Genomic DNA, 12591 nt, shown 5'->3' with positions numbered 1-12591 from the left:
CAAATGTGACAATATTTTTTTATTTATAATTGATATATCAAATTTTATAGTATAATCTATTCTTATCGAGTAACAGAAAAAAAAATAAACATTATTTCTCTATGAAATAGAATTTTTATAAAGTAATCAAAAAAAAAAATCATGTAGTGTCAAGGTATTCAAGAATATTATTCAATTCACGAAATCGCACGAGAATTCGATACAGTATCGAGGACTAACTGATATGGGAATGAACTAATTTCAAAAAATAAGTTTCAAAGCACTAAACCATTATAATATTTATTCGTGTATTTTTCCACCATCCTACCAAAAGAACAGTAGGCATTCATTGTTTGTTAGGTCAGATCATAAACATTACAAAATTCATAATGTAATGTGATATATGAATCATAAAACAACAAAAAGAAATATGAAAACTTAAAATGACCCTAGTCACACCTAACACAGAGAGAATATAGTGCTTTGTCTACCAGACGAAATATGATGGAAAAAAATTGGAATAAATCGTAAATTTGGTTCCAAACTTTTGGCCGATGGAATCGGCCCAGATGGAGTTTTCGCATAAGCTGGCCATATACGTACAGTTTTAGTAGCAGGTTGAACCTGGCACAGACAATAACTGTACAAAAACTGTACGTTAGTGGGCATACCACAGATCAGTTTAACTACCCCATTTAAATCTGTCGAACTGTCAACAGACGTGCCCATATACGTACAGTTATTGTCTGTGGTAGAGCAAGTGTCAAAAACTATGGAGGTTAAGTTCGCGGAGATAATACACAGGGGTAGTGTTAAAATTAGTTTTAAGTAGGGTATACTTGAACGATATTGATACACGAACAATTTTACTTTGAATTTTTTATGATTATAATTGTTTTTATTATAATTGTTTTTATTATAAACTAATTGACATAAAATACACACCAATGATGTTTGTAAAATAAATCATGATTTCGCTAGTGGATTGTGTATTTTATCGATTCACCGAAACAATATTATACACATTCGTGTAAATATAAAATATGAACTATAATCTTATCTTTTGAATGAATTATTCCCTTTAATGGACAGTATTAATTATCTATTTGGTCATATTTTTAGAATACGGTAATATTTATATAGGTATACAATAAATTTAAACATGCCACAAAATTATATTTACATCAATCATCAGTATAATAATTAATTACTATGATATTATTAAAATATATACTTAAATTTTATTTAGATTTACCGACATTGTCATTCACAATTAGGTATATTAATTTATGTTGTGAATGTCTTAAATTAATAATTTGTAATATTCACTACATACAATAAATAAAATTTGAATACTGAGTTATTAGTCTATATTTTCACAATAACTTAATATTTATAATGCTCTCTAAAATTTTAACATTTATATTATGTTGCATAACATAATATGTTTACATAAATAACTATAACTTTGTTTTACCCTCGTAAAAATAAATGAAATATAATATTTGGGATCTCCGCGTCCATAATATTATTACATTATTAAAAATAAATGAATTTGTATTTTATAACAAGTAATACCAGCCGAAGCTGTATCGTGCGGTATATTCTACTTAACGTTACCAACATTTAACGTCACCCGAGAACTTTCGGCGAGTCGAAATTCCAACAGTTTTACAAAAACACGGGAGTGGGGGTCGCTGGCAGTTTTAACCTGGCAGACATCTGACAGGTCGAAAACTGTCCGTCTGTGGGTGCAGCAGATTATCTACCAAAGATAACTGTATGGCCGCCATTACGTATTAACTGGCATGTTCAACCTGTTACGAAAACTGTACGTATATGGCCAGCTATAGGTATGGTGGGCCGAATAGGAGTAAAAGGGTTAATATTATTGTGATCAATCAGATCGGCTTAATACCAAACATGTGACAAAGGTATGACTTGTGAAAGTGCGATAAATAATAGAAGTTACCTTGATGAGTTTACTGCTGAGCGTGACCTTGGTATCTTCAATATTGACGAGTTCCTCATCCACCTGGTTGAATTCCCGCTGGATCTCCTCCTCCTGCTCCTCGGTGAGAGCCACGTTCAGCGGACCAGCCGCCCCCGAGTAAAGAGGGCATGCCTTGTTCGTTCGCATGTGCCCCACGTGACCGCAAGCTCCACACTGCAATTATGTGAACATACATTACAAGAGAACACATCATTTTTAGTATTACATAACATGTCATATGTTTAAGCCTAGGGGCAGCAGGTTATATGAAAGTATGGTGAGGCAGGATGGTAATTAAGTTGCGGCAAAACTTCCACCTATATGGGTACGTTATAATGCCAAAATAAATCCTCTGTGATACCCAGCATTTTTTTATCGCGTTGTTATTTTTCGTAAGTTGTCGGTTATTGTTGGCGTGCTTCATTCAGTTGTATGAGAAAGCCGGTTCCTTGCCCCTCTTTTTATTTAATACCTCTATGGTTTAATCTGATATTTTAATGCTGAATTGGCATTTCTGAAATGTTTTTAGTGTGGTAAATTTGATAAAAAGACAAAATTAATCATGTAAAATGGCAGATTGAAATTGAAACACGGCATGTGATAAATTTTATAGTATTCTTGCTCTAAGAGTTAACCTTGAGTTTGAGATCCGGCTTAAGTTTGGTTCTCCGTCTCTTGGGGGAGGTGTCTTCTTGCTTGATTCGGTGCGGAGCGATGAGTGAAGGCATCCCTGAACTGCCGGCTGAAGGCTCTCCACCTAACATGTCAGAACCTGAATAAACATTCAAGCGAACGGCTCAATCAATCAACTGAAAGTGAATGTATATTTTATACCTGTATGGTGACATTAATTTTGATGTCACAGTCACATTACCATTGGAAATAAATCAACCAATCACTAAGATTGCAATGACACTATGGCAACAAAATTATCAATTATGTACCTACAAGAAATCATGCTCAGAAAAATGGTTTCCAAAATGTCAAATGATTTTTGTTTCATTAGTCAAAATTTGAATGTATGTAACCAAATTTATAGCCGTGCCTGAAGATGCCAAAAGGCGAAACCCGGGAGAAGTAAATTTTTTTTATAGATTTGAAATCACATTCACAACAAGTATCTAGCCATGTATAGTATACTATTGAAGACTTGTAGTTTTGTTAAAAAATTATTAAAATTTTTAATAGTGGAACAATTTAAGAGCATACATAAGTGAAGCGGCAAATAATTTTCAATAATAGGTGGGACGAAATTTCGCATTCCTCACCAAACGCCGAGCGGCATTCGAGGTTAGAGTATGTTAATTTTTTTTATGATGGCGTCATAAGAATATATTCTTATATCGTGGAAAGATGACTAAAAAACGTTATGCATGTACTCGAAAAGAAAACATGTCAATGAATATATTATTATTACTAATTTAACAATAAACATAGCACTAAATGGACGCATGTTGAATTTTTATGACAAATTATGTTCCGGTCGGCACGCGTCATTAGCACAATCCGCGCGTCGCATAGTTACGATCTTTTTAGACCATGCCTGAGCTGAGGTATAGCCTTAACCTTGAAATTGCGCAGATTGCGATATCTTCAACTGAGCAATAATTACATAGGGTAAATTTAATTATCATTACAATTTATAATTATTAAAGTGGATTTGACCAAATTTGAAAATTAACTCCTGAGTTTTAAAATAAAATAACTTATTTATTGATATTAATATTGAATAAGTGAATCAACCTGACAGAGACGACCCCATTCCGAGAGGGAATGATCCAGCCGGAGTGGTAGTGTTACTGGCCAGCCTCTCTCTCTCCTGGTTACGCTTGATTCTGCGTAATTGTTCCTGCAAATCAATACAAATACGCTTTACTTCTAAGCACATAGAAATGACTTCCATAAATGATACCTAAATATTCATTTAATGACAGCTGATCATGTCGCAGCCATTACCTATTCTGGGTCAGAACTGTTTCCTCGAATCAACCCAAAGCACCATTAGCAAGTAGTGCAAGATTAGTAAATACGCTCCCTAAAGACGTAGACATTTTCAATTATGTACTTTGTATTTTGTTTTTGAAACTTTATTTTGTTGTATAAAATTGTTTGTTTTTTATTAGTATTGTTATTTTCTTCTCTCTTGTGAGAGTAATATTTTGTTATAATGTAAATCTCATGTTGTGAACGTCGTCCTGAATTTTAATTTGTTATGTCCACAATGATTTGTTTTCTTAAATAAATAAATAACTTTAGTGGAATAATTTAAATTCGAACATGTGCGGATGCGATTTCTTCTAGTGCGCCTGCAATTAGGTAGGGCAATTATGAATATCGTGGACTCACTACGTCATTTACGTCAACACTCTCTCTTGCTAGGCGCATTATAACTAGGTATGTATAGTTTTCTGTCAAAACTATCGAACCTAACTCCAATGAGGCATGTTATAATGGCAACCATCTAAATAAACATGTCATAAATACAGTCAAGAATTGCGGGCAATGTCCCTACAGTGTGTATATGATTCACATTATTTGATGGGATTTATTGATCAAAGCTTAGCATTGAAATAATAAAGATAAGATTAAATCTGAAACATTTCCTGTTGCTATCAATTTTCGCCTAATTTCCGCGTACGTAGAGACTTGAAATTTGGTACAAATGTGATGACGATACATTCTATTAAAATTCGGGAGCGATCCGGCACTCCAAACATAGGGTCTCCATACAACATTATTCAAAATAAACTAACTTATTTGTCAATGATTCTGTTAATCTTGTTATGAATAACAAAATCGAATAACATTTTTTTCTTTCATAAAATTGTTGGAGCGCAGAAAGTTTTTTTGGTGTTGGAGCAGCCACCACTGGTAGGTTTAGGATGAGGATGACAATATTCCAGGATTTTTTAGTATAACAATAATATTTTTGAAGAGATATCACACCTGAATTCGTCTCTTTTCACGTTTCATTTCCTCCTTCTGGGCGTCATCGAGCGTTGCAAACTGACGGATGAAGGCCTCGTCTTTGGTGGACCTGATTTTGGTGTAGGCTTCTATGACGGGCGCCTTCCTCACGATCTCCACTCGGGTGTACTCCTTGCCCACAGCGTTCCGGAAAGTTCGGACTATACGCAGAACTCGACCAGCTGAAAGTAACAAGATAAGTTTGAGAGAAACACGATGAAACGGATATTTGAATACGGATTATACTACATTCATATCCGTGTATGGCGGGAATATGTTGATATGTCTAAAAACATCAATTCTAAGGGTAGCTATTTGTGAAGTTGGTTTTCTGTGGTAAATCAGGAATGTTTTAAAATTTTAATTTGTTGAGAATTTTTACTAAAATTTAAAAACATCCAAAAACATATAATATGATTTACAACAGAAAACCAAACATTCAAATAGCTGCCATGAGAATTGATGAAGAAAATTGAACATAATCACACCATACACGGATATAATCCATTCTTCAGTAACTGTGGGGTTACTGCCAAAAGTTGGTAAGCCTCGACATCACGTTATGGAAAATTGCAATTTGAAGTTTGAGATGCCCTCTAAAATCAGGCATACTGCTAACTTCTCTGTGCTTTATATTATATCAGATGACCATGATTTTTTTTCTAGCATACATATTTATATACAGACACATAATTCGTGGTTAACTCTGAACACCTAAATTATCGACTTACAAACTTTTGGCAGCAACACACCATTATGAGTAACTGCAAGAAAGTTTATTGAGTGAGTTGAACAGGCTCTATTTTAAGCAACCTAAACTCAGTTTATATCATGGAATATCTCAATATCTGAATTAGTTTTAAGTATAACTAAAGACCGACTGCTATAAAATAACGTGCGGCGGCATTTAAAATTAAAAAATTCAAACTCTAGAATCTAGATAGAATGAGTCTTATACGCATACCGTATTAGGAAATTTATAGGCAGTTCGATTTTCGAATTGAACAATTTTATTGTGCAATATTTTCATCTTCTATTGGCAGCTCTGAAAACAAAATGGCAGCTTTGATTTGAAGTGTGTTGTTTTTTAATAATCTACGTAGGGATTTTTTGGTGATTTACGTGATTATTCATCTTAAAAATATTGGATAATGTATTGCTTTTGACAGTCTACATAAAATTAACAAGTGAGTACCTTTCCACAGGTATGTATAGCTAAATTTTATATTCAAATATCTGCTTTGATACCGTCATGAAATGTCAAATTTAAATATAGATTTTCTAATACTATGAATTTAAGTACCTATTCAAAACTTATTTTGGTAATATCTGCACACATAATCATATATGTAATTATATCCATAGTAAGCAGTAATGCAGACGGCATTAATGGTATTGTTAGGTTACGTTAGGCTATAAAGATGCCGAATTGTTACCGTGCGATTGACTAGGTTGCTGGTCGGAGTCTTTGCCACGAGATTTGTTGTCCGATTGTCCCATTATCATGCGACGGAGTTCAGCTCTTTCCGCTTCTTCACGCTCCAGTGACAGCTGAACAAATTATCAAAACAAATTGCTTCAGTAACTCAAAATTGGGATGTATGTGTTGTATAATCTCTAATATGCCCGGAACTAGGGTTTAAGTCCAAAAGGTCAAGGCGGTTTTCGTGGTGCACTTGTGCAAGGTGCTGGCCTTTCATCCGGCGGCTCCGGGTTCGATCCCGGTGAGGTCACAATGTATTTATGTGATTTTCTCAAAACTTGGGTGTTTGCGATTGTTTCACTTTTATTACTAAATACACTACTGTCATTGGGCCTCTTGGCCAATTTATAAATAATATTACTTTCCAAGATGCTGTATCTTTTCGGTTTTACTATACGGAGTGTAGGCGGAGATTCTAAAGAAAATCCGCTTGCTCCGTATCAGCTAAAGTTATCAATGAATTCAGAAGAGAAGGAAGTATACCTGTTCGGTGGTTTTCTTGTTGGCGAGCATATTCTCAAGGTTTTTCCCCATCTCCTCGAGGTCGGACTCTTCGCTAACGGAGCTCTCCGCCTCGTCAGTGGACAAAACCTCTATGCTGCTCAGCACGCGGTTTTGCAGCTCAAAGATTCGCTGGCATTCCTCCTTGTACCTGACACACGCCAAACAACTCTTAATCATGTCTCTCAGATTTAAATTTAAACTTTATTTATTTATTTTAAAATACGACACATACTGACATTTATCTAAATTTATATCCTAAATCCATTTTTTTTTCAAGAAAAACTGTTTTCCGCATAAACAAATAATAATAAATTGGTGAGTTACAACTGAGAACAATAAATTTTTACAATTATATTATTGAAAGTTATTAGTGAAAATATATTTCCATGACAGAAAATCATAAGTTTAGTATGGGCACACAGTTCAAAACCACATGCTGTTTCAGTCTATGGATGGCCTGGCCTGTAAACGGATTTATTTGACACTGTATCACGAATGACAAATTCAATTTATTTTGATGATGTACCTTTCTTGGTGTTCAGCGATGGAGAATCGGTTTCCTCTGGAGAACTTGGTCATGCCTTCTTCTCCGGCCTTCGCCTTTTCCGTCGACAGGGTCCTCACCACGTCAATTACTTCCCAGCGGGATAGTTTCTTTATCTGAAACAGAAACAACATATATTTTCATATTCGACACATTGAATTATTTTGAAATCAAAGAGTTTAGTCTATAACAAGAGGTAGCCTTCTGAAATTTCTATATTAAAAGACTATTATATTTTTTATGGAATTATTTATGGAATGTACGGAATTACAGGTCAATTACAAACACCATTGAAAAATTTACTAAACATGTTTTACTATATATTATTATGTAGTTTTAAATTAGATGAAAATTGAAGGTGAAAAAGTGCTGTAACCACAAACATCTAATGGACCAAATATGGCCTTATTCTAAATTTTAACACGATGGCAATATAATTTTTAAATGTTAATTTCTAAGATGAGAAAAAACAAGGTATCATAATGACATAATATTTGTCTTTCTTTCAGAATAAAACTAAATATTATGTTAAACGTAGCATCTTAATTTCAAATACAGTAGAACGTATCTCGGTAATTCGAACGCCGTTAAATCGAAATTCGCTCTAAAATGAATATTTTCCCAATTTTTACCCCCCAAAATTGTTTTATCATACAAAAAGTTCGTTATAAATCGAAATATTAGTTATTTTGTAATTCGAAATGAATTTTGATCCGCACGAGCAATTATTATTCTTATAAATCGAAATATATTTTTGTATTCATAATTTGTTTGTTGTATTTTTTGTGAACTTTGACTTGATAGGTAGGTAATGGGGTTTTTACCTACTTCATTGTATTGATTTATTATATAAGCTAGAGTTTAGAGTGTTCGTTGTCAGTGTGTGTTTGCCTTTGGTGAGTGTACACGGCGCCTGAAGATGCCGAAAGGCGAAACCCGGGTCGCAAAAAAAGGACTTAAATGGAATAATACAAAACTTAAATCCATTAGAATTTTAATTAATTATCGGGGAATCAAAATTGAGAAGTTGGCCATAATGTGACGTCATGACGCGATATGACATCACTAACTTGCAGCGGTGTGTCGTCACTAACTAACAGATTCGATTTATGTTCATGCATGAAAATTGGCATTGTTTAGATCAGCGATACTCAACCTGCGGCCCTTTAAGCTTTTATGTGCGGCCCGAAACACATTTATTATCAGGAACATGATTTTTAATTTTGAAATAAACGCTTGGACACACATTACTTTTGTTTATAATTTTAAAAATCTCAAAAATGTTTTGTAAAAAAGGGGGGTTTCATGATTTTTTTCATCACATCAGTAATGATGCGGCCCGCGTTACTTTACAAATATATGTATTTGGCCCGAAGAAAAAAAAGGTTGAGTATCATTGGTTTAGATTGTAGGTTATTTGATGTTCTATGCATGCTCCTGTATGTTGTCATTTTAAATATAGCGTAAATAAGTCAGTAATAATTAGGTGAACTTAACGGCGACATCTGTGTATCTGACCTTATGTCTCAATAGAAGGTTTACTTCGATGTCTATGGGTCAGACCTTCAATATTACAAGAGCTTTAAACTAACCTCTTCCTCGGGCACTCCAAACTTCCTCAAGAGCGCTTTAGCATCGTTCAAGGAGAGTCTCCTAAGATCAGCGTCGGTGCCAGTGACGGTTCTCTTGGGCTGCTGGTCCTGCTCTTCTTTACTCTGTGTCGGCTTGTTGGGCACCCGAACATATGAAAAGCCCTCGCCGCAGCCCGTGGGGTCTGCTGGCCCCGTCAGCTGCAGTAGGCACTTGCCCCGCATCGCTTGGATGTACGCTCTCGTTGTGTTCCACGGTGCCACTTTTATCTGTAGATTCAAATGGCAATTAAATTTATAAGACAATACGAAATTAATCGTCAAGTATAAAAATATTCTGGCATTTGCCAAACGTAGCTATAGGACGGCCAAAATTAAAATAGAATTATGATATACAGTGAAACCCCGATTCTACGGTTTTCAAGGGGCCCTAAAAGTAAACGATAAATGCGGGAACTCATTTGAATCGCCTTGAATTATTTTCAGTTTCTCAGCTAGAGTTCTAGTTTTCTTCATGGGGGACATTTTAGTTGTGACTTATAAAAATTCGTGATACGAGATGCAAAGAAAGTCTGTGTGCCGACCGACCTGTGCAAACAAAGCAACGCGACTGAAAGGTCTGTATGTATCATAAACAATTCTATGAAAGCGAAATGAAAAATATTCAAAAAAAAAGGTCAATCGGGATAATATTTGTGACAGGACCATAATATTTAGATGATAGATAGAGGAAAACGATAAATCGGGGAACGGTTAATGCGGGATTATTTAACATTGTTCTTATGGGCGTTTGGCGGGACTTTCAAAAATGAACGATCCGTGCGGGAAAACGATTTATGCGAGAACGGTAGATCGGGGTTGCACTGTAACCCTTTTTCTCTTCGAGTAGCCTAGGGGGAGTGTTCAGTGGTGGTATCGAAGGGATGAGGTTGCGCGTACGTGCACCTTCCAAATGGAGCGATGTCATCTAGAAATTAACTGAATTAATAATGACTAAAGCGACAAGATCACCACAGGATCGCTCCAGATGAAAGGAGATTGTTGGCAAAGCTTGTAATTTTAGTGATCACCATCCTCAGTTATGAGACAAAGGTTTCGAGAAGTACTCTTCAGTATGCTGTGAAAAATTTATATGGTACACTAACCGTCAGATTGCTTTTTTGGGACTACATATCAAGAAACCATATACAATTCATTAGCTAACATAGAATATTTGGGACATCAAAGCTAAAATAAATGTTGAATCATGCGAAAATATCTTTGAAAGAGCCTACCATTGCACACGGCTCGATGTGGAAATTTGGCCAACATTACATTTCGGACTTATTTGCCAAGAATAAATAAGAAATAAATGCATGTGGGGTCCTTGTACCACATAAGTAAACGAGGATTGACCACTCTCCTCTTCCACCATGGAAATTTATCTGACGCCCCCGCTGAGATCTGAGGACATACCTTAACAGCGGTGGCGAGGGGTGAAGGTAGACTGTTAAGATTCGATATAAATAGTGCATATTAATCATTGTCAGTCATATGTATTTATTACCGTTGAACTAAGACTACAATGTGTACATAGTGTGTGATATCTGACAAAAATAATGCATACTTTTTCAGACATACTTATTTTTTTCGTTGAATTGAGAAAATATATTTCAGATAGTGTTGGTTAGTTTTTTTTAAATTGGCCCTGCCTAACCAAACCATAATCGATAAAAAATATTCTTCTATCTATAAAATATCTAAAATTATGTATGGTTTAATGGTATAGTTTTAGATACTTTATAGATAAACGATTATTTTTTTTTACTAACAATGATTAATATGTACTATTTATGTGGGATCTTAACAGCCTACGTCCCCTTCGTCACTGCCTTACAGGCGTCTGGAAGTTAGTCTACAAGATAGCGCTTGAGGCATGGCAGTCAAGGTGCTTGGCATCCGCTTTCAACTCCTGACTCCACTGCCTCAGCAGAGTTTCAGTATACGGGTACAGAGGACACTTAAGAGTCATTTTTCATTGCATAATAATGTTAGATTCTTAAATCTTGTCAACTAACTAATTCTCTGTTTATTCTAGTTTCCTGTTGATCATATTGATGGCTGGGCTAACATTATCAATTTGGTAAGTTGAATGGGTGAGATATACCTCGTCGTCCATCTTAAGCTGCATCTCCTCATCGTCATCCTCATGCTGTGCGAAGAGGAACTTCTCTCCGTATCCAGCATCCTTGAGGCGCTGCTCGGCTGCGGCCATGCTGAAGTACGCGCAGCACTGCTCCGGGGAGACCATGGCACGGATTTCCTCCTCCGACGGCAACCGGAACTCTGGCTTTATCACCCACCTGGGTGCGCATCATCACAAGCATTAGAAATAAAAAGAACACCATGGAAATTTAACCCATCCGCCCATTGGCTTCGAGCGAATATACCATGCCAGACATATTGATCTTATAATTCTTATCTACAGTTAATACTAAGTATTTATGAGTTCTCTGAATGCATGACAATTAATGCAGAATCATAATAACAGATAATCGACAGTAAACTGATATTCCTAAAGATGTTGGAAAAACCTTCTCGCATAGAGATGTAGCCTAAATGTATGAAATTAAAGCAATAAAAAGGATTATGTTAACTACAAGTAAATTCGCATTAGAGGGTCATTTGACGAGAACTTCACACTTCTACTATGACATTTGTCTGCCAATTTGCAAATCCAACCTCAGCCTACACCGCCTCGTTGAAAGATGCTCCCTCAACAATTTTAGGTGGACAACCAAAAGCAATACCTACATTAACGGCCTACGTGCGCCACGTGGGTCAAAATGGAGATTTTATGGTATTTTTAGAGCATATATGAGAGGTCAATAATTTAGATATAAATAATAATTATAATTGCTGGCCACAGACGTACAGTTTTCGTAACAGGTTGAACATGCCAGTTAATACGTAATGGCGGCCATACAGTTATCTTTGGTAGATAATCTGCTGCGCCCACAGGCGGACAGTTTTCGACCTGCCAGATGTGTGCCAGGTTCAAACTGCCAGCGACCTCCTACTCCCGTGTTTTTGTAAAACTGTTGGAATTTCAACTAGCCGAAAGTTCTCGGGTGACGTTAGATGTTGGTAACGTAAAGTAGAATATACCGCGCGATACAACTGCGGCTGGTGTTCCTTGTTATAAAATACAAATTCATTTATTATTAAAAATGTAATAATATTATGTACGCGGAGATAGCAAATATTATATTTTATTCATTTTTACGAGAGTAAAACAAAGTTATAGTTATTTATGTAAACATATTATTTTATACAATATAATATAAATGTTAAAATTTTAGAGAGCATTATAAATATTAAGTTATTGTGAAAATATAGACTAATAACTCAATACTCAAATTTTATTTATTGTATGTAGTGAATATTACAAATTATTAATTTAAGACGTTCACAACATAAATTAATATACCTAATTGTGAATGACAACGTCATAGGTGTGTATTTTATGTCAATTTGTTTCTAATAAAAACAA

General features: G+C 35.3%; 1 protein-coding gene across 1 annotated transcript in view; it reads right to left on the bottom strand.

The window, feature by feature from the left end:
- The window catches only part of Taf1 (TATA-box binding protein associated factor 1), a 53494-nt gene that overhangs the window by 13922 nt on the left and 26981 nt on the right, over positions 1 to 12591 (bottom strand). Inside the window, exons 16-24 of the mRNA XM_085949338.1 lie at positions 11206 to 11401; positions 9063 to 9329; positions 7453 to 7586; positions 6906 to 7074; positions 6376 to 6490; positions 4919 to 5121; positions 3716 to 3821; positions 2608 to 2744; positions 1952 to 2146 (exon numbers count right to left, since the gene is read on the bottom strand). Of these exons, the coding sequence (XP_085805464.1) occupies positions 1952 to 2146; positions 2608 to 2744; positions 3716 to 3821; positions 4919 to 5121; positions 6376 to 6490; positions 6906 to 7074; positions 7453 to 7586; positions 9063 to 9329; positions 11206 to 11401 (1522 nt within the window). The remainder of the gene's footprint in view (positions 1 to 1951; positions 2147 to 2607; positions 2745 to 3715; positions 3822 to 4918; positions 5122 to 6375; positions 6491 to 6905; positions 7075 to 7452; positions 7587 to 9062; positions 9330 to 11205; positions 11402 to 12591) is intronic.

Source organism: Rhyacophila brunnea, unplaced genomic scaffold (genome assembly GCF_057557595.1).
Source record: "Rhyacophila brunnea isolate RB1 unplaced genomic scaffold, BYU_Rbru_1.0 scaffold_22, whole genome shotgun sequence".
Lineage (NCBI taxonomy): Eukaryota > Metazoa > Arthropoda > Insecta > Trichoptera > Rhyacophilidae > Rhyacophila > Rhyacophila brunnea.
Note: the sequence above shows the minus strand (reverse complement) of the source record. Positions and strands in the feature narration are given on the sequence as shown.